The sequence below is a fragment of the Panthera leo genome, chromosome A3 (assembly GCF_018350215.1).
Source record: "Panthera leo isolate Ple1 chromosome A3, P.leo_Ple1_pat1.1, whole genome shotgun sequence".
Classification (NCBI taxonomy): Eukaryota; Metazoa; Chordata; class Mammalia; order Carnivora; family Felidae; genus Panthera; species Panthera leo.
The window spans coordinates 49,420,924-49,442,856 of record NC_056681.1 but is presented as its reverse complement, the minus strand read 5'-3'; the positions used below and the strand labels follow the sequence as shown (position 1 = coordinate 49,442,856).

Below are 21,933 nucleotides of genomic sequence, written 5' to 3'. Positions count from 1 at the left end.
AATGCATGAAGGTCCCCGGTTAACACTTTCTTCATGTATTTCTTATAGACAAATCCCTATAATTGCATTATTTTACAGCTTCAAAGAACCCCCTCTCTTGCTTGGTGTTCTGCAACCAAATATGAAGTTACGACAGGCGGAAAGGCTATTTGAAAATCAACTTATTGGGCCAGAGTCCATAGCAAATATTGGGGGTAAGTAGTAAACCCCTGGAACGTCAAGGCTCTATGAGGGGGGTTCTGCCAGAGCAGCTGCAATGCATCTGCTCCTGTGTGTGGGGGGATCCTGGACGTCTTCCTCAGTTGCAGAGGCGCTGTGCTTGTTGAGCAGACACCCCTCAGCTCTCTGAGTTACAGACCATTTCAGTGCTGTGTGGTTTTGAGTTCATGTCTGTGGAGTAGTTTTTTTTGCTCAAAGTGTCGGGCTCAAAGTCTCTTCAAATTGAAGAGAAAAAGGAAAGATGATGACCTTGATGTTAGCTCATTTATCAGAGTTCGGTAGGTATTACTTGATAGGACATTGCTTCTTCATTCAGTTTGTCTTTGTACAGATTTCATTTTTGAAAAGAGTACAAATGATTCTCTGTATTTCCACTGTTGTTTTGTTTGTTTTTGTTTGAGGCTGACTTTGGTGGGTATGTTTAAGGGTAACTTAACTGTGTGCTAACAATTAGATGTGGCTCTGGTTCTGATTCTTGAATCTCTAGCCACAAGGCACTTTCTGCCTTTTAGGATGAAGATTAAGATCAGGAATCAAAAGACACGGTTAATGAGAAGTTAAAGAACTTAAAATGGGATGAGGATTTCTGAGCCGCTTAATGCGGCAGGCCACTCCTCGTTCCGAAGGATGGTGTGTTTCCGTGAAGTGGTGGTGGACTTGTGTGTCCTGTGTGCTGCTGGATGTGGGACCCAAATCTGATGCATTCTGTGACTATTGGTTTGTTTGGCTGGCTGAGTCAAACTTGTAAGAGGGATAGGCACTTCATGATAGAACCTCATGTTTCTCTTTAAAAGACATTGATATTTATTAATACATTTCTCAGATTTTGTGTTTTTTGGTGAAAAACCAAATATTGATATTTACAACTGGAACTTCAGGGAGTTACAGTGATCTTTTTCGTTATCTTTCAACGAGAATGCTTTTCTTAGTCCCTCCCTTTTGTCTTAGACTGACCCCTCATTGCACCTTGCCACCAGGGCTTGCTTTTTTTCCTTAAAGGCCCTGGTTATTCTCCTTGTGACATTTCTGGTTAGGCAGAGTGGGGGCCTGTTAACTTGCCTGCAGCTGTAACCACACAGAGGCCCCCAGGGAGCCCCTGCTTCCAGCTTCATTTGGAAGCTGTCCCTGGGGATTGGCTGGCATGTTGCTGGCAGCAGAAGGAGGCACTAGCCTCGGGACGGTGCCAATTAACATGCTTTCGTTTTTCTAAATAAATTTGTTTTTTTAGAGCATTTTAGATTCATAGCAAAATTGAGGGGATGGTACAGAGATTTACCATATTCCCCTACCCCCCCCACCGCATATAGACAGCCTCCTTCATTATCAACACCCTGTACCAGAGTGGCTCATGTGTTACAGTTCATGAACCTATACTGACACGTCATTATGACCTGGAGTCCATAGTTTACCTTAGGGTTCACCCTTGGTATTGTACATTCTATAGGTTTGGACAAATGTGTAATAAAGTGTATCCACCATTATAATATCATACAGAGTAGTTTCACTGCTCTACAAATCCTCAGAATTCCTCTGTGCTCTACCTTTTCATCCCTCCCCACCCTGCAACCTTGGGTACCTTTTTACTCTCTATATTTTTGCCTTTTCCAGAATGTCATATAATTGGAATCATGTAGCATGTAGCTTTTTCAAATTGGCTTCTTTCACTTAGTAATTTGTGTTTAAGTTTCCTCCACGTCTTTTCATGGCTTCATAGCTCATTCCTTTTTATTGATGAGTAATACTCCATGTGTGAGTGTACCAGTTTATCCATTTACCTACTGAAGGACATCTTGGTTGCTTCCAAATTTTGTCAATTGTGAATAAGGCTGCTGTAAACATCCATGTGCAGGTTTTTATATGGACTTATGTTTTCAACTCATTTGGGTAGGTACCATGGAGCGCAATTTCTGGATTGTAAAAATATGTTTAGTTTTATAAGAAACCGTGAAACTGTCTTCCAAAATGGCTGTACCATTTTGCATTCTGACCAGCAGTGAATGAGAATCCTTGTTGCTCTATATCTTCACCAACATTTGGTGTTGTCTGTGTTTTAGATTTTTGGCCATTCTAATAGGTGTATAGTGGTATTTCATTGTTTTAATTTGCAGTTCCCAAATGGACATATGATGTTGAGCATCTTTTCATACACTGATTTTCCATTTGCATACCTTCTCTGGTGAGGTATCTAAGGCTTTTGGCCATTTGAAAAATTGGTATATTCATTTTCTTATTGTTGATTTTAAGAGTTCTTTGTATATTTTGGGTAACAGTCCTTTATCAAATGTATATTTTGCAATATTTTTTCCCGGTCCATGGCTTGTTTTCTAAATCCCTTGACAGTGTCTTTCACAAAGCAGAAATTTTTAGTTCTAATGAAGTCCAACTTATTAGTTATGTTTTCATTGATTGTGCCTTTTCTGTTGTATCAAAAAAATAATTACCACACCCAAAGTCACCTAAATTTTCTCCTATGTGATCCTCTAGGAGTTTTATACTTTTACATTTTACATTCAGGTCTGTGATCCATTTTGACTTTACTGTTGTGAAGGGTGTAACGTCTGTGTTTAGATTCATTTTTTGCATGTGGATGTCCAGATGTTTCAGCACCATTGTGGGAAATATGATCTTTGCTCCATTGTATTGCAATATATTATATAAGATTGCATTGTGAAAGATCAGTTGACGGTATTTATGTGGCTCTATTTCTGAATTCTGTTACATCAAACAATTTGTCTAATTCTTTTTGCCATTACCACAATGTCTTGGTTATTGTAGCATTATAGTAAGTCTTGAAGTCAGGTAGGGTCAGTCGTCTGATGTTGTTCTTCAATATTGTGTTGGCCATTCTGGATCTTTTCCTTCTCCTTAGAATCAGTTTTAGGATATCTACAAATAACTTGCTAGGATTTTGCTTGGGATTGTTTTGAATCTGTAAATCAAGTTGGGCAGAACTGAACTTTTCACAATTTTGAATCTTCCTGTTCATGAACATGGAATATCTTTCCATTTATTTGTTTTTTTTTTTTTTAATTTCTTTCATCAGAGTTTTGTAGTTTTCCTCATATAGATCTTGTGCATATTTTGCTATATTGAGACCTAAATATTTTATTCTCTTGGGTGCTGATGTAAATGCTATTCTGTTTTTAATTTTAAATTCCACTTGTTCATTTCTGGTATATAGGAAAGTCATTGACTTTTAAATATAACCCTTGAATCCTGAAACCTTGCTATAATCACTTATTCTATGAGTTTGTTGTTGTTGTTGTTGATTCTTTGGGATTCTCTACATAGACGATCATATCATCTATGAACAAAGATGGATTTATTTCTTCTCAGTGTACCTTTTATTTCCATCTCTTTTTGCATTAGCAAGGACTTCTGGTACAGTATTGTGAAGGAGTTGTGAGGTGGGGATATTCTTGCTTTGTTCCTTAATCTTAGTGGGAAAACTTACAAGTTTGTTGCCAAGAATTAGGATGTGTTAGCTGTAGGTTTTTTGTAGATGTGCTTTATCAAGTTGAAGTGCCATTCTATTCGTAATTTGCTGAAAGTTTTTATCATGAACAGATGTTGGATTTTTGTCAAATGCTCTTCTGCATGTGTCAATATGATCATGTGATTTTTCTTTAACCTGTTGATACTGTGGATTACTTAATTGATTTTCAAATGCTGAACCAGCCTTGCATACCTGGGATAAATCCCACTTGATTGGGGTGTATGATTCTTTTCATATATTATTGGATTTGACTTGTTAATATTTTGTTGAGGGTTTTTGCATTTGTCTTCATGAGAGATCTTGGTCTGTAGTTTTTGATAATGACTAGTTTTGTCATTAGGATAATGCTGGCTTCATAGAACGAGTTAGGAAGTATTCCCTCTGCTTTTATTTTCTGGAAGAGATTGTAGAGAACTGGTGTTATTTCTTCCTTATAAATGTTTGGAAGAATTCATTAATGAGAGGCTTGTGCTTTCTGTTTTGGAAAGTTATAGTTATTGATTCATTGCTTCCATAGATATAGGCCTATTCAAATAGTCTATTTTTTCTTGTGTTTTGGCTGATTGTGTTTTTCAGGGAATTGGTTTATTTCATCTAGGTTGTCGAATTTGTGAGCATAGAGTTGTTATGATATTCCTTTATTATCCTTTTATGTCCATGGGGTCTATCAGGATATTCCCTTTTTCATTTCTGATGTTGGTAATTTGTATCTTCTCTCTTTTTTCTTAGCCTGGCTAGAGGATTGTCATTTATTGATCTTTTCAAAGAACCATCGTTTGGTTTTGCTGATTTCTCTTTTGGTTTCCTGTTTCCAGTTTCATATTAATGATATCAGTCTCCTCTTATCCTTTCTTTCTCTGCTTACCTTGGGTTTACTTGGCTCTTCTTTTTCTTTTTTAGTTTCCTAAGATGGAAGCTTAAGTAATTGATTTTAGTTCTTTCTTCTTTCCTAATATATGCATTCAATGGTGTACATTTCTTCCTAAGCACTGCTTTCACTGCATGCACAGGTTTTGATAAGTTGTATTTTCATTTTCATTTAGTTCAAAATGTTTTTCAATCTCTCTTGAGATATCTTCTTTGACCTCGGTGTTATTTAGAAGTGTGTTTAATCTTCAAGTATTTTAGGGTTTTCCAGCCATCTTTCTGTATTGATTTGGATTTTAATTCCATTGTGGTCTGAGAGTAGATTTGAGAGTCTGAGAGTATGATTTATATTCTTTTAAATTTATTAAGGTGTTTTTATGGCCCAGATTGTGGTCTGTCTTCCTGAATGTTCCATGTGAGCTTGCGAAAAAGGTGTATCCTGCTGTATTTGGATGAGTAATTGATAGATGTCAATTGTATCTAATTGGTAAATGGTGCCCTTGTGTTCAACTATGTCCTTATTGATTTTCTGTCTGCAGGACTTGTCCATTTCTGATATAGAGGGATGCTGAAGTCTTCAATTCTTATGGTGTTTTTATCTCTTTGTCGTTGCATTTCTATCAGTGCTGCCTCATGGATTTTGATGATTTGTTATTAGGCACGTACACATTAAAGCTTGTGATGTCTTCTTAGAAGATTGACCCTTTATTATATGTAATGTTCTTCTTTATCCCTAATATTCTTTTCTTTGAAGTTGGCTCTGTCAACATTTGACTTGGTATATCTTCTTCTTGGTGTATCTTTATATGTTAAGTGGGTTTCCTGTGGACAGCATGTAGTGGGTCTTGTTTTTTGATTTCTTCTGAGAGTCTCTGTATTTTTGATAGGTATATTTAGACCATTGATGTTTAAAGTGATAATTTATATAGTTGGATTAATATTTACCATAATCATTACTGTTTTCTGTTTGTTCCTGTTTTTGTCTTCACCCTCTTTCTGCCTTTTATGTTTTTTTGTTTGTCTTAGTATAGTTGACACAAAGTGTTAACATTAGTTTCAGGTGTACGGCTTAGGGATTTGATAATTTTATACATTATGCTATATTCACCACAAGTATAGCTACTTTTATAGTTTTATTGACCATTTTTATGATTCCATTTTATCTTCTTGCTTAGCATATCAATTATACTTTTTCTAAATAATTGTTTTAGTGGTTGTCCTAGAGTTTGTCTGTATACATTTAAAAACTATGGAGTGTTTTCATGAATTTGCATGTCATCCTTGCACAGGGGCCATGCTAATCTCTGCATTGATCCAATTGTATATGTGCTGATGAAGTGAGCACTCAGTGTGCTTTAGTTTTATCCCGAGCGACTTTCTAGCAGTTCTTCCTCTTCAGTTGGATATAATCCACGCAGCAGCAGACACTCACTGGAGGCGGACATGATCATATGCCCCTGAGTGCTAAGAGTCAGCCTGTGAGTCCTTGCTCCTTTGAGAGTAGAAAATCCTCACTTGTTTTTTCAGATTGGTGTCTGCTGGCTGCACCCTTGCTCCAACGTCAGGTTCAAGCCCACATACCTGGGACATTGGGCCCCAGGCCCCCGTGGTTTTATCACTGCTTGCTTGCTTTAAGGACTTTTTAAGGACTCAGACAACTTCTTCATCTTCAGAACTGCCATTTTCTCTCTAGAGATGAAAAATACAAACAAACCACCTCTGTTGTAGAAGGCTATGACAGTTCTTAGGCTAATCTAGTAACTCTCTTATTCCTTTTTATTTTTTTAAACAGATGTGATGTTTACTGGTACGGCAGATGGCCGGATCGTAAAACTTGAAAATGGTGAAGTAGAGACCATTGCCCGCTTTGGTTCAGGCCCATGCAGTAAGTCAGTGACCGTCCCCCTGATACATGTCTCTTGTTACTGAGAAAAGTGCTGAATGACTGTGTGGAACTAACTCTCCCTAGAAGTCAGGTTCACCCTTGAAGAAAAAAGAGCCCCTGACCACCTGGCAGATCAAACCTGACCTGGGCATTACCATCAGCTTTTCATTTGCCCTGTGGTCCCTGGACCTCACTGTACCTGATTGTTACTCTTCGAGGCAGTGGCCTTAGCACCTGCCAGTTATCACATGGGCCCCGCCCCCTGCCATTCCATAGTGGCCTGTGTTCATCCTTGAGGTTAACTTTGGAGAAGATTATAGCCATTGTCACAGTGCTGCTGTGGAAGCACAGTTGGCTCTGTTGTTACTTGGAGGTTTAAATGTCATTCCTACATTAGCTTCCCAGGAATTTCAGCAGTGTCATTCAAAGTCAAAACACCCTGAAGTCACTCAGTTTTTGGGAAATGAGAGTAGAAGAATCTCACCATTAAAAACTGATAACCCACAGATTTTTTTATTAGTTATCGTTTTTTTTTAATGTTTGTTTATTTTTGAGAGAGAGTTAGTGTGTGAGTGGGGGAGGGGCAGAGAGAAAGGGAGAGACAGAATCTGAAGCAGGCTCCAGGCTTTGAGCTGTCAGCACAGAGTCTGACGCAGGGCTTGAACCCACAAACCGCAACATCATGACCTGAGCCAAAGTTGGACGCTTAACCCACTGAACCACCCAGGTGCCCCTAGTTATTGTTTTCAATAGGTAGAATGTTTTTGTAAAAATGATGCATTTTCATTGTGAAATGCAAACAACACAAAGGTACAAAGAAGGAAGTAAAAATCATCTCAGAGTTTTCACAGATGTAACTGTTAACGTTCTAGTGAATAGCTTTTCAGATATCTTTCTGTTCACAGATACTCTGGTTTTGTGATGGAATCATACTGTATATCCAGTTTTTTAACCTGCCTTTTCCATTCCATATTTTGGCAGTAAGTGATCCTGCAGTCAGTGTCTTGAAGTAAGGATTCTTGTAGTAAGCACCCTGCAGTAAGCACCCCACAGAAAGCACCCTGCAGTAAGCACCCCTCACCCCTTTACTGCAGTAAACAACCCTGCAGTAAGCAATCCTGAATGCAGTAAGCACCCTGCAGTAAGCAATCCTTAAAAACCCTGTAGAAAGCACCTTGCAGTAAACAACCATGTACTAAGTACACTGCAGAAAGTACTCTGCAGTAAGCAACCTGGCAGAAAGCACCCCTCAGTAAACAACCCTGCAGTAAGCACCCTGCGGTAAGCAACCATGCAGTAAGCAACCCTTAAAAACCCTGCAGAAAGCACCTTGCAGTAAGCAACCTGCAGAGAGTACCCTGCAGTAAGCAACCCTGCAGAAAGCACCCTGCAGTAAGTAACCATGCACTAAGCACCCTGCAGTAAGCGACCCAGCAGAGAGTACCATGAAGTAAGTGATCCTGTAGTGAGCTCCCTGCACTAAGCACCTGGCAGTAAGCAACCCTGCAATAAACAACCCTGCAGTGAGCACCCTGCAGTAAGCAACCCCACAGTGAGCACCCCACAGTAAACAACCCTTCAGAGAGCACTCTGCAGTAAGCATCCTGCAGTAAACAACCCTGTAGAGAGCATCCTGCAGTGAGCACCCTACAGTGAGCACCGTGCACTAAGCAACCCTGCAGAGAGCACCCTGCAGTAAACAACCCCGCAGTGAACACCCCACAGTGAGTACCCCATAGTAAACAACCCCACAGTGAGTACCCTGCAGTAAGCAATCCCGCAGTGAGCACTCCACAGTGAGCACCCCGCAGTAAACAACCCTGCAGTGAGCACCCCGCAGTAAGCAACCCCCCAGTGAGCACCCCACAGTAAGCAACCCGCAGTAAACAACTCTGCAATATGAGCACCCCACAGTAAACAACCCTGCAGTGAGCACCCCGCAGTAAGCAACCCTGCAGAGAGCAGCCTGCAGAAAGCACCTTTCAGAAAGCAACCCTGCCGAAAGCAACCCTGCAGATAGCACCCTGTAGAAAGCACCCTGCAGTAAGCATGTTGCATAAGCACCCCTGCAGTGAGAATCCTTGCAGTAAGTGCCTCTGCATAAGGAACCCTGCAGTGTACACCACTGCAATAAATATGCATTGCCTCAGGTTTTAAAAAGGTATAGGTATTAAAATAGTAGCTCTTACTTTAAGCCAGGTAGAGGGACAACTGGCAGTGCCATAGATGGGCACAGTGTTCAGGTCAGGCTATTGGGATTAAACTCACAATTCCTGAGATTCCGGGGTGGGGGTTCTAGAGTTGGGGCCTGGGTCCTGATGATGTCCCTGAGTTAACTGTCCAAGTCTCAGGATGCTGATATGAATGTGATTCTCGGGTACCAGTTGTTGTTCATATGTTCAGATCCATGTTCTCAGTTGGTCTCTCTGTGTACACCAGACAGTTGTCATAAGTTCTGAGGGGGCTGGAACGCTAGGGTATACATCTGTCTCTAAAGCCATGGTCTTTTTTGTTCTGAACAACTTGACGTATATTTAGTAGGGGATGGATGAGATACTTGGAGACACAGGTAGAACCTGGGACCAGCCACTGATTCCTACCATTTGTTTCTCTAGAAACCCGAGATGATGAGCCTGCTTGTGGGAGGCCCCTGGGCATCCGAGCAGGGCCCAATGGAACCCTTTTTGTGGCTGATGCGTATAAGGGACTATTTGAAGTAAATCCATGGAAACGTACGTAACAATGTCTTATTTCCTTCTGTGGTGACTTCAGATGTTTTAAACAATATGTACATAAGTGGATTTAATGATATTTGTTCAGTAAGTCTACTGGAAACTTTGTATTATTTTCTTATTCATTGAATAGTACTGCAAGTAATGCCTACGTGTATCATGTATCAGTTACATGATGGTATTTGTCATATATCCTAATTTCCTATTTGTTTTTTAGCTGCAGGATCTTATCCTTAAAAAGTTAGAACTCCTCTATCTTTATTTTTCTGTGCCTCTCTGTATCTTGTCTGTTTGTTTTCTGTGTCTGTCTTTTCATTTGTTCTTTGTCCACCTGTTCCTCCTGTTTTTCTCTATGTGCTTCAGCAGGGGAGTTTGTATGATGGAGGAATTTGTTATCGTGGGTAGTAACTGGGACCTGTTTGCTGGCTGTGTGACTATGCAGCTGCCTCAGCCTCTCTGTGCAGTTTACCCATCCATGATACAGGGCTAATGGTAGTGCCTACCTTGTGGGATCGTGTGAGGGTTTAAATGAGATTATACATAGAGAGAGCTTATCATTCCATAAATGGTTGTTTTCCTATTTTTAAAAGTTTACCACCATCACTATTTCTTTTCTTTACTTAAAACCAGGTGAATGGAACATTTTGTATTTCTCTCAAGCAAATGAAAAGAAAGTTGCCTTTTGTCTAAGACTTGTAATAGATTATTATTTTTTTTTTCTTTTTGAGGGGAGAGGGGGAGGGAGAGAGAGAGAGGGAGGGAAAGAATGGGGGAAGAACAGAGAGTGAGGAATAGAGGATCCAAAGCAGGCTCTGTGCTGATACACGGGGTTTGAACTCACAAACCATGAGATTATGACCTGAGCTGAAGTCGGATGCTCAACCAGTTGAGCCACCCAGGCGCCCCTAAGACTCATAACAGATTTTTAAAAGTCAGTTTGTCTTGATAAAAGGAAGAGGTCCTCATCCTTAGAGGGAGGATTCTGCCTTTAATGAAGTTAGTTTAAAAAAATTTATCACCTAACAGATGAAAGAAAGGAAAACACTGGTTTTTAACTGTAAGGGAATAAATTTACTGGCATGTGAGAGAAGCTCATTTTAGTTTTTCCTTTTAAATCAGGTAAGCTGATTAATATTTTGAGATCATTGAGATACAATTTCTTGGAATGAAAACAGGTCTTCTCTCCCTCCCTCCTTTTCTTCCTTCCTACGTCAGGTGAGGTGAAGCTGCTGCTCTCCTCTGAGACACCGATAGAGGGGAGGAAAATGTCCTTTGTGAATGATCTTACACTAACTCAGGATGGGAGGAAGATTTACTTTACAGATTCTAGCAGCAAATGGCAGAGACGAGATTACCTGCTTCTGGTTATGGAGGGAACAGATGATGGGCGGTGAGTGTTTATTTCAGATCTTCTGCTCAGTGAGATCATCAGTCAGGCAGGGTGACTTCACAGACCTTATTTGTGGGAGTCATTGGAGTGTTTCTGAGCATAATATTGAGTTTTTGAGGTAGGACATTAATGGCTTCTGGAAATGGGTGATGGATGCAACACAACAGAGCAAGATGTTCACACTTTCTCTTTGAAAAATGAAATTAAAACAAGCCAGTCCATCTGAGCATGTGGTCGGTTGGCACTCTAGGCAGGACCGTGCAGGCTGGCCTGGGTTTCAGGTCATCCCTCCAAAGGGGAACTCCTGTGAGGCTGGAGCCATGGGGGCCCTCCCTGGTGCTGAGCCAGATTCCAGCTCAGCGAGAAAACTGACTAGGGGGTTCTCAGGAAGAGGATGCCTGGGTCTGCTTCAGATGGGAAGGCCTCCAGGGGCAGCCTGGAGCCAGGTCTGGGCAGAGGACCACCAGAGGCCTTGTCACTGCAGCGTAAGGAGGATCCCCTTCTGCAGGCCTCTGCCTCAGGCTCAGAGGGGAGCAAGGCTCCAATGGGGCAAGGCCACGGACTCTCCCACGTGAGTCTTAGCTGTTGGCGCCCTGCAGCCTGCTAGAGTATGACACCAAGACCCAGGAAGTGAAGGTTTTACTGGACCAGTTGCGGTTCCCCAACGGAGTGCAGCTTTCTCCTGCAGAGGACTTTGTCCTGGTGGCCGAGACAACAATGGCAAGGATAAGAAGGTACGTGCGGTACCCACTGAGCTGTCGGGATGGCCAGAGCTCACTGTGGCCTGGCCTGGCCTGGGATGGGCTGGGAGACATCAACCTACGTGATCTGAGATGCGGCAGGTTACCTTCTCTTTTGTGTGATAAGGAAAGCAGTAAAATTCAGGAATGCATTTTCCTTCTCCCCCATCTCACCCTGCTTGAAAAGTCGTAGCTTTGGAGAGTCTCAATTTAATGCTGGTTGCATGCATCCTGGGTCCCTTTATCCATTAGGTGGGCCATCTCCCTGCAACTGCATCTAGTTGGGCCCAGGGCAGGGGCCCCTGTCATCAGCTGTGCTTTTGTTCATGATGGACAGGTTTATAGTTGTTTCCATAAATTGATTGGAACCAAGACAATTTTGGTGCTTGGCTAAAATTTTTCCATAAATTCGGGGGCTACTGCTCACTACCTGCTTGGGTGAATTTTTCAGATTCTACGTGTCTGGCCTGATGAAGGGAGGGGCTGATCTGTTCGTGGAGAACCTGCCTGGATTTCCAGACAACATCCGACCTAGCAGCTCTGGCGGGTACTGGGTCGGCATGGGGACTATTCGCTCCAATCCTGGGTTTTCTATGTTGGATTTCTTATCTGAGAGACCCTATATTAAAAGAATGATTTTTAAGGTAAGTATGAAAACTACAATTCCAAAAAACAAAATGAAAATGTATCTAATTACGATCTTTTTTTGACCTTCGCAGCTTTAAAAATTCTCATTCTGATCATATTTAGTACTGTTAGTGACTTCTTTAAAACATATTTTATTATTCAGCCTGAAATGTAAATTGAAACATTTGAACCCTTTGATGTTTTCCTTCTGGTTTTGTTGTCACCTCACCATCATGGTCTGTCAGTCATGCCTGCCCCCTCCATACCTCCCCTTTCTATAGACCCTGCAACTAGGCCTTCATATGGGGCCCCTGCAGACCATACTGCTGCTTCTCAAATGGTCATCAGGCACACACTTACCTCGGCCCCATCCCACCCTGCGTCCTCCTACCTTCTGGAACTTTCTGTCATTTACATCCCGATCTCTCCTGTACCCTGTACCAGATCTTGACCTTTGACCTCTTAGGAACCAAACTTTTTCATTAAAAAAAAAAATCACCTACCCCCACCAATGGCCAGCCACAGATCCTTTACAAAAGCCTTTCTCCCCAGTGAGTTCCATGAAATGTACTCAGTGTAATTCTATATGTTTTATACTGGATGAGCAACCTGCTGATATAGGTACTTCCATCATGCAGAAACCTTCATTTCTAACAAGCTCCATTTCACAGACCGAATAGATGTTTGAAATTGATATTGGATATTGAATATTGAATAGATGTTAAAATAATTGTAACTTAAGGCCCTGAAAGGTACTAGGCAGCAATTACTGAGTCTCTGTACTGCTGGGCCCTGTGTCTGGGCCCTGCTGAGGGGCTGTGGGTACCTGCTCTGTCGGGCTGGCCCATGGCCTTCGGTTTTGTTCCAAGTTCAGTGTGTCACTGTGGATAATCCTGATCTGTTTAGAAATAACACATTCTTCCTCTTCACTTTGTTGGTTCCAGAGCCACCATCTGTTCCTACTGGGACCTAGGAGGAGGCAGAATAGTGAGGTGGGAAGGACGGGAGTTTTGAAGAAGGCCAGACCAGTTGTGGGACCCTGGGCAGATGATATGATCTCTCTCTGCCTCAATTCCTCCATCTTTCAAGGGGAAAGAATAATAGCATTGTTCTATTTCATTAGGTACTGAAAAAATGTAATGAGAATATGCACATAATACCCGTACTGACTGTAGTGAGTACTCCAATTCTGTGCCTGTCCGTCTTCCCACAGCAAGGATGTGATGTGGTGATGGGGGTGGTGGTTTGTTTCTTCGCATGACAGAACACATGCTGCATCTTTAGTTCGCTCCTGTGTTTGCAGCACCTAGAACACTGTCTGGCACACGGTAGGCTCTCAGAATTACTGTGGAAGGATGTGTGCTCAGGGAGCTGAGACCACAGGTATGAGAAGGAGCCAGAGTGGTGACACATGTTCCTGGTGCGGGAGAGCTCAGCACCTTTGTGTGGCCACAGAGACGGCAGATTGAGTGCAATGGGAGAGGACCACAGGCCTTGCAGATGTGAAAAAGAGGCTAGATTTTATTCTAAATGTGATTGAAGTCATTGAGGATTTTGGTATGTTTTTAGTTTTTCTGTGTTTTTAGTTTTGAGACAGTATCAGACTTAGAAGAGCAGCAAAGGACTTTTGTCCTTGAACTATTGCAATAAGTTGCTGACCTGATGCCCTGCATCCTCAGCTACTTTTGTGATTTTCCTGTAATAAGGACATTCTCCCCATGACCACCCACTGAAACAGGAAACTCACATGGATAGTGGTGGCCATCCAATCCACAGACCCCATTTGAGTTTTGGGAGTTACCCTGGTGATGTCGTAACAGAGGATTCAACTCAGGACAAGGAGTGGCCTTGACTTGTCACGTCTCTTTATTCTCCTTCAGTCTGGAACATTGCCTTAGTCTTGATCTTTTTGAGAATTACAGGTCAGTTATGTTGCAGAGTATACTTCCATTTGGGTCATCTGGCATTTCTAATGATTAGATTTAGGTTATGCATCTCTGGCAGGAAGACCATGAAGTGAAGTTGTGTTCTCAGTGTGTCCTGTGAGGAGGCACATGATGTCAGCTTGTCCCATGCTGGTGGTGGCAGTGTTGGCCACTTGATTCTGTGGTGAATGCCAGGCTTCTCCATTGTGAAGTCACTCCTTTTCCACTAGTAATTAACACATATTTTGTGAAGAAGTACTTTCTAAATAAGTAAACATTGGTATGATCTCATGGTTGTCTTTTTTATTCAATGGATTATAGTCTATTACTATCATTATTTATTTTGAGGCTCAAATTGTCTGGCTGTGGCCAGTGGGAGCCCCTTCAGTGTGGCTCCCTGACCTTTGCACATATTCCTAACATTTTTGGAGTGGTTCCTTACTTTCTGGCACCATACAGTGTTTAGGCTCATCTTGTATTTTCCATGTTCCAGCTCTGTAATCAACCATTTCTCCAAGGAGCCCTGGTTCCTTCTAGAGGGGATCTGGTGTTGCTTGTGCTCATTGCTTTTGGTGTATCACTGCCACCAGGCTCCCTCAATAGACAAAACCAGGGAATATATGCATGTGTATTCATACATTTATCAATACATTTGACTGTTGAACAACATGGGGGTTAGGGACACTGGCCCCTGTGCAGTTGAAAATATGCCTATAACCTTTGACTCCCCAAAGACTTAGCTACCAACAGCCTGTTGACCAGAAGCCTCAATGATAACAAACAATTGATTAACATATAATTTATGTGTTATATGTATTATATACTGTATTCTTACAATAAAGTAAACTAGAGAAAAAAATGTTAAAATTGTAAGGAAGAGAAAATACATATACAGCACTATATTTATCAAAACAAATCTGCATATAGGTGGACCTGCTGTAGTTCAAACTGGTGTTGTTCAGGGGTCAACTGTATATACAGTGTATGTACACATGTTCACACATGTTTATTTGCCATCTGTTTATTTAAATTGATGCTGGTAAGTAATGCTGGTATTGCTGCTTCCAGTCTCATACCACAGGATTTATTCTAGTTTTCTCCACTTCCGTATTTGTATTTCCCTTTTCTAGTAGTAAGAAACCTAGATCCTATTATCTTTCCTACCTATTTGATCAGATTCCCCAGACATCACCAATCTGACCGTTGTCCCTCCATCATGGGTCCTGCTAGAGCTCTAGCATCCTACACTGGGCCTTCCTCCTCCTCCCAGCCATGTGAGGGGCTTGCCTTTTCTCTCAGAGACTCTGGTACCTGCACCAAGTCGTCCCCAGGCAAACACCCTCCTCACTCTGCCTGAGCTCTGCCAGCCTGTGCCTGATCACCCCACTGTAGGAACATGTCTCACCCTGCCTGGGTTCTGATGCCCTGCTTCATGCCACTGCCCTCTCCTTACCCCCAGCGTGGACTGTCCCTCACCCTGCTAAGACTGACTCTTGGTCTGGGCCTCTGTGGTTCCAGCCTCTGCACACACCTACCCTGCTGGGTTTCACAAGTCACTTCTTGACTGAATTGTTTGGGTGGGGAGTGATATAGCACAAAGGAAATTTTAAAGTGACAACTGAAGCTGCTGTGTGGAGAGCAGCCTGTGGCATAGCTCCACTGGCTGTGAGGAGCTTGGCGTGGAGGAGGCTGCGGCAGCCAGGAAGGGTGGTAAGGCAGAGCCTGGGGTGGGAGGTGCATACACATGATAAGACCCCATGGAGCCCGGCTTGTATGGCTTGGAGAGAAGGGATCAGGCGTGAGGGCAGGGTTCTTGGCATCAGCAGCTGGTGTCAGGGGCCTGGTCTCCTCTGCTGGGGAGTCTGTTGAGTTTGAAGAGCTTTTAGAAAGTCTGGGTGGGGAAGTTTCAGCACTGGGGCTTAGAAATTGGGGCGAAGATTTGAGGGCTTTCTGGGAAAGCAACTTAAACCAAAGAGAGAGGGTGAGATGTCTTAGGGATAAGATAGAGCAGAAAAGGGAGGACCTAACACTGAAGTGAGATGGCATTTCACAGGCCATGGGAAGTCTTATGGAGTGTTTTAAGTTATAATGTAACTTTGGTTGCCATAAAACTTTTTAGAACTCAGTCAACTTGTATGTCTGTTTGGACCTTTGCAAGGTTTCTCCTTTGTCTAGGAGACATTATCCACTGGACACGTACAGTTGTTTGGCTGTTTCCCCTTACATTAAGAGGTAGATAGGGGCGCCTGGGTGGCTCAGTCAGTTAAGCATCCAACTTTTGGTTGTGGCTAAGGTCATGATCTCATGGTTTTTTGAGTTCGAGCCCCATGTCTGTGCTGACAGTACGGAGCCTGCTTGGGATTTTCTCTCTCCCTTTCTCTGCCTCTCCCCCATTCACTCTGTCTCTTTCTCTCTCTCAAAAATGAATACATTAAAAAAAAATTAAAAAGAGGTAGACATCTGCCTATTAATTTGCGCTCATTGGCCTTATGCAGTCGTGTACTGGCATCATTTCCTCCCTAGTGTCCTGCTCTGCCAGAAATTTCATATTTCACCCTCTGGTTTCTCTGCTCTTAAAACCCTTCTCGGGGCGCCTGGGTGGCGCAGTCGGTTAAGCGTCCGACTTCAGCCAGGTCACGATCTTGCGGTCCGTGAGTCCGTGAGTTCGAGCCCCGCGTCAGGCTCTGGGCTGATGGCTCGGAGCCTGGAGCCTGTTTCCGATTCTGTGTCTCCCTCTCTCTCTGCCCCTCCCCCGCTCATGCTGTGTCTCTCTCTGTCCCAAAAATAAATAAAAAACGTTGAAAAAAAAAAATTAAAAAAAAAAAAAAAAAAAAAAAAAAACCCTTCAGTAGCCCCATGTGGCCCTTGACCTGGCTGAGTCAGGAGGCTGCTAGACGGTGCCTTGCTTAGCATGGAGGGGTTTTCCTCCATCTGTACTCTGGCCTTGAGCAGAGCTGCCAGGGCTCAGGGGGCAGGGACATGCTCATTTAACTTGTCCAGGTCTTTCCTCATCAACACAAACTGCTGTCATGTCTCCATCATTTGCACCTTGCATGTGAGAAATGTGTTAAACTTAGTCTGAGAGCTTGGCGTTCATTCTGGTTAAGCTGTGGTGGAGTCCATGTCAGTCTGGGCATTGGCTTCAGTGTTGTGTCTTCGTCAGATGTGGGGAGCCCTGAACCCTTCTCTGGGTTCAGCTGGGTTGTCTGGAGTAGCGCCTGCATTGGGTCTAGCGGGTACCATGCAGAGGGCTGTTAGAAAGCTGTAATCCTTGTGCTGGGCTAGCCTTGCCTCTGGGTGCACATGACAGGAGGCTCCTTGGCCTGATCTGCATGGGGGCAGAGGTGGGGGATGCCTGTGGGGTGGCAGGTCCTGTGCCAAGGGCAGGGAGCTGGTTTATTCTATGTGGCTTCCCTGTCACTGGAAGAGCTGGGTCCTTATGAGATGGCGAGTGGCTGTGGCATCTGTTAAAAGTAAAATTTAACTGAGTAAATGTCAAAGATCTTATTGGCTTTGATCAGTGACTCCTGATTCGGGCAGCATCTAGTCGAGCAGATAGGAGTTTAGAGGAACTGTACAAAATAAAAGACTTCCGGGCAGGAAGAGGTGGGAACCAAGGGGGTTACCCTGGGAAAACAAAAACAAAAAAACCCAGGTTGATTATTGCTGGGCTGTTTTCCTTTAGGGGATGGAAGGGGTCTGTCAGGCACATTACCTTGCTAGTGCTGATCAGGAGATTTCTGATTGACTCATGTAAAATTCTATTTCTGGGAGAGCCCAAACTGTAAGTAAGTTAGATCTGGTTTAGTGATGTGGGACTGAGCATAAGTGATTCCATTTTGGGCCTTTGGTCTTGTTTTTAGCAAATTGGATCTGCTCACACCACTCCCTTGGTCAGAAGCTAACCTCTCCTCATGCCGTTTCCTTCCCAGCTGTTTAGTCAGGAGACTGTGATGAAGTTTGTGCCACGGTACAGCCTTGTTCTAGAACTCAGCGACAGCGGGGCGTTCCGGAGAAGCTTGCACGATCCCGACGGGCAGGTGGCCTCCTACATCAGTGAAGTGCACGAGCATGATGGGCATCTATACCTGGGCTCCTTCAGGGCCCCCTTCCTCTGCAGACTCAACCTTCAGTCTGTTTAGCCAGCCTGACTGTGGCTGTGCCAGGAGTCCTCACACTGGGCACTACTCCTATTCCAGGAGGTACCATGCACACAGCCCTTTCCACCTGCACCTGCCAGTCCTTGGAAGTGGACAGTGAGACCCTGTGGATGTCTGGGCCCCTGTGGGATACCTCTCCCCTGGGTTTGACATTGCATTTAGAGGGAAGCATAATTTGCCATAGGGAGGATAAGTCCATGTTAAACTATATTCTGTTAAAAAAAAAACCTTTCTAAGTACAGTGATTCTCTAGGACTTAGGAGACTTCATACACTTATAACAGGCCTCAAGGTTTGGTGGATAGAGTGTAGATGAGCTGTCTAAGGATCTTGTTTTTGCTACTGGCTGTCCTGCCAGCCTCAGTGTCTTTACTGTAAAATGGGGTAATACCTGTCTTTGGGGGAGGGGCATGGGAAGGGCAAGGAGAGCTCAGTGCAAACATGTGTTGAGGCTGGTGGGCGGAGCTATGTAAGTAAAGACCTTAGAGCGATATTCTAACTCTAGATGTAGAGTTGTGTGGGACTTGGGACCTTGATCCTGGGTGTTCCCTTCCATAGCTCACACCCTCCAGCCTGTCCCACTCTGAACCAGAGGCTTTTCAAGACTCCTGAGTCCCTATAACCATTTAAAGGCAAGGACCCGAGTAAATGTATAGAAGCAGCAGCTCAGGACTCCCTGGGCTCTTCTCTGTGAACAACTTACTACATTGATGGAATGATCCAGCAGCTGGGTACTGCAGGGGAGAATTTAGGCAGGTCCTGTTTACATACCTTTGCTCCTCACCACTAGGCCCACAGATGAATAGTGCACATGCTAGTGCCATTTGCTAGAGGGTCACAAGCCTGAAGTTGCTGTATTTCCTGACAGGTATGCCTGTACATTGGTCCTAATTTTGTCAGGGGAACCCATGTAATAATGATAATTAAATTGACTTTTCTGCTGATTAATCTTTTTTGATGGTGTTGCCTGGGAGTTTTTCTCTAATATAATTATGTTAACAGGGACTGGAATTTGATTCCATTGAGGGCTGATAAGAGGATCATTTTGGTCAGGACCTTGTTTAGGGACAAGCAGTCCATCTGGCTGGCTCAGGGCACAGGGCAGCCCCTCCAGCCATTGCCTCCTGGCAGTGCTTTATTCTTGGGCTTGTTGATGTCATACTGTGTTCCTGTTTCCAGCCTACAAAATGGGCCTAATATCTGTTCCTTTCTGTCCTGTTTGTGAGAATCCATAGGAGATCGTCTCTCTAGAATTGTTTTAAGTAACTTAATAAAGGAAATATTTTCAATAGGTAATGATATTAAAATTCAAAGAGGATTGATAGCTGTGGTAAAATCTCAACCATTTATGTGGTGTTGCACTGGCTGGCACTAATCCCTTTGTTCCCTTTCCCAACAGCGGCCACCCCCCTCCCATGTGCTGGGCTGGCCTCATTTTAGGCGAAACAGGCAGGATCTGGTGGTTGGCTCATCTGGTGTTACCTGTTCAGGGATGGCTTTATGTGCAGCAGCAGTAGCACAGGGTCAGAGATTGGCTTCAGTCCAGTTGATGCAATGCAGAATGTATTAGGTGAATGACTTAATGTTATTTATATTACTTTATAGGAAAGAAAGTTGAGTAGTGATTATTAAATACTTCTTAGTAGATAATGGTGCATCCCATACATCAGCTGTACAGGAAAAGGGAAAGCCTGATCATTATGCCATAAAAAACAATTTAAATGTGAGGAGCATATATAAGTTGACTTCTTGATTGAGAACAGAGGGCTTTGGTTTTAGTGCTTACTTTTTAGCAGTGCAGAGAAGCTGGTAAATTGCTTTCCAGAGTTTTCAGCAAAGGAGTCTTGATTTTAACTCAGATTTTGATTTTCTGTCTCAAAGTGTCATTTGCTGTGTTTTATCTGGTAATTTGCCATGGTGAGGTACAAAATATAGCCTTGTTAGGTTTAAGTATGTGGTGTGCTTTTGTTGTAAACATGAAGCAGATTTGCACTAATGTGAATTACTAACATGCTTTTAAAATTAAATTAAGTGATTCATTCATTGTGTGCTTCTTTATTATCTATTACAAAAATTCTGTCAGGATTCACTTATTGCCTTTCATATGACAGAGGCCCTGTTTTGAGATTTTTATCATCAACATGCATTTGCAGAGTGGTCTGTAGTTTAGAAAGTGTTTTCACAGGGACTCCTGGGTGGCTTAGTCAGTTAAGCATCTGACTCTTGATTTCGGCTCAGGTCATCATCTCATGGTTCCTGAGTTGGAGTTGAGCCTTGTGTTGGGTGCTATGCTAACAGTATGGTGCCTGCTTGGGATTCTCTCTCTCTCCCTCTCTCTCTGTCCCTCCCCCAATGAGTGCTTTCTCTCTCTCTGAAAGTGTTCAGTTAATTTACTTTTTAAATAAATTTAAAAAAAAGGGGTTTTCACATACACTGACCTTTTACTGATGGAAAGAGATGTGGCCTCATTTTATAGGGGAATGGAAGCTAGGGGGAGTGATTTTCCCAAAGTCACTGGGAACACAGGGCCAGTACACTGCTGGGCCAGAAACCGTGCTCTGACTATAAAATGTGCTGGGGAAGCTGGGAGATGAGGAGGCAGGGTGGTGTTCCCAGGACCTGGCCTTTTGGTGGTCACTGCCCAGCCCAAGGGTTGGACCTTGGCTGCACATCAGAGTCCTCTGGGGTTCCTGGTCTTCTAGAGTGGCCTGGCATCATCATAGTTTCAAGCTTCACAGGTGGCCCCCATGGCAGTTGGGGAGGCACCCGTCATGGCTGGGGCCTGTCTGCACCCCTGGAGAAGGGACAGTAGAGCTGAATCCCTTAGAGTCTGTGTATAGTTAGTGAGGAGGCATGGCTGGGGAAAGCGCTAGAACACTCAGGGCAAGACTGTTAGAATTTTGACTGGTTTTGCTCAGTTTCAAGACCTTGAGCAATTAGTATTTCTTCTCTTCAGTCCTATTTCTGGTATGTCTTAGAATCCCAGGTACTTAACTTTACATTTCTCAGTGACAATAACATTAGATGGTGTCACAGCTTCCCTCTGTATCAGTCATTCTCTCCTAGCCAGAGTAAAGCTCTAAGTTGAAAACAGCAGGTAAAATTGGGTTGGCAAGATGAGACTTCAGGGCATCACTGGCTGACATCTGCTCCCTGCAGTAAGTTACACCATCTCTGTGTGGGTGTTTAGTTTCATCTGTTTGAATCCTACCAAATGGCTCTCTGGCATCCCTTCCCAGGTCAGTCTGGAGAGAAATCTTTGATAGGGCCAAAGTGCATTGATGGAACAAACAGTGTGCCCTCAGGGCCTGCTCAGGGGCGGCCAGAACAAAAAAACGTCTGCGAGAGTATGATTGGTAGATATATCTCTATGGAGGACACAGGTATTCCAGCTCTTGTCTTCCAAAAATCAGAATAGCCTCACACTGGCTCACTGGCCCAGCCTCTTTTGTTGTGACCATGGCTGGTGTAAGAGTTATTTAAAGCATTGTTTTCTATGAGGTGTAGTACATAAAGCAGATTGGAAATAATAAAACAGCAGATGTCCCATTTCCACCTGGAGTTTGGTCCCTGAGGCTCCCCAAGTAGAGAAGATTTGCAGACGCCTGAGGTTGGGGGCCCACGGCCAACTGGCATCTTTGGTAGCTGGTTTGCCTTAGTTCTAAGACTTCTCTTTGTTTACTTTATAAGAAGAGATTTTATTTAAAAAAAAATTTAATATTTATTCATTTTTGAGAGAGACAGAGTGCAAGCAGGGGAGGGGCAGAAAGAGAGGGAGACACAGAATCTGAAGCAGGCTTTAGGCTCTGAGTTGTCAGCACAGAGCCCAATGCCGGGTTCGAACCCAATAACCGTGAGATCATGACCTGAGCCAAAGTCAGAGTGACTCTTAA

General features: G+C 43.3%; 1 protein-coding gene and 1 non-coding gene across 2 annotated transcripts in view; one reads left to right on the top strand and one right to left on the bottom strand.

Annotated features, from left to right (window-relative positions):
- LOC122215885 (adipocyte plasma membrane associated protein) overlaps positions 1-18,992 on the top strand; it is a 34,656-nt gene extending 15,664 nt beyond the window's left edge. Inside the window, exons 3-9 of the mRNA XM_042931791.1 lie at positions 79-194; positions 6,375-6,467; positions 9,083-9,199; positions 10,415-10,589; positions 11,189-11,323; positions 11,781-11,973; positions 17,814-18,992. Of these exons, the coding sequence (XP_042787725.1) occupies positions 79-194; positions 6,375-6,467; positions 9,083-9,199; positions 10,415-10,589; positions 11,189-11,323; positions 11,781-11,973; positions 17,814-18,023 (1,039 nt within the window). The 3' untranslated portion in view covers positions 18,024-18,992. The remainder of the gene's footprint in view (positions 1-78; positions 195-6,374; positions 6,468-9,082; positions 9,200-10,414; positions 10,590-11,188; positions 11,324-11,780; positions 11,974-17,813) is intronic.
- Positions 5,826-5,927, bottom strand: LOC122216707. Its single transcript, XR_006201061.1, has one exon. It is a non-coding gene; the product is annotated as a U6 spliceosomal RNA (small nuclear RNA).
- Positions 18,993-21,933: the final 2,941 nt, after the last annotated feature.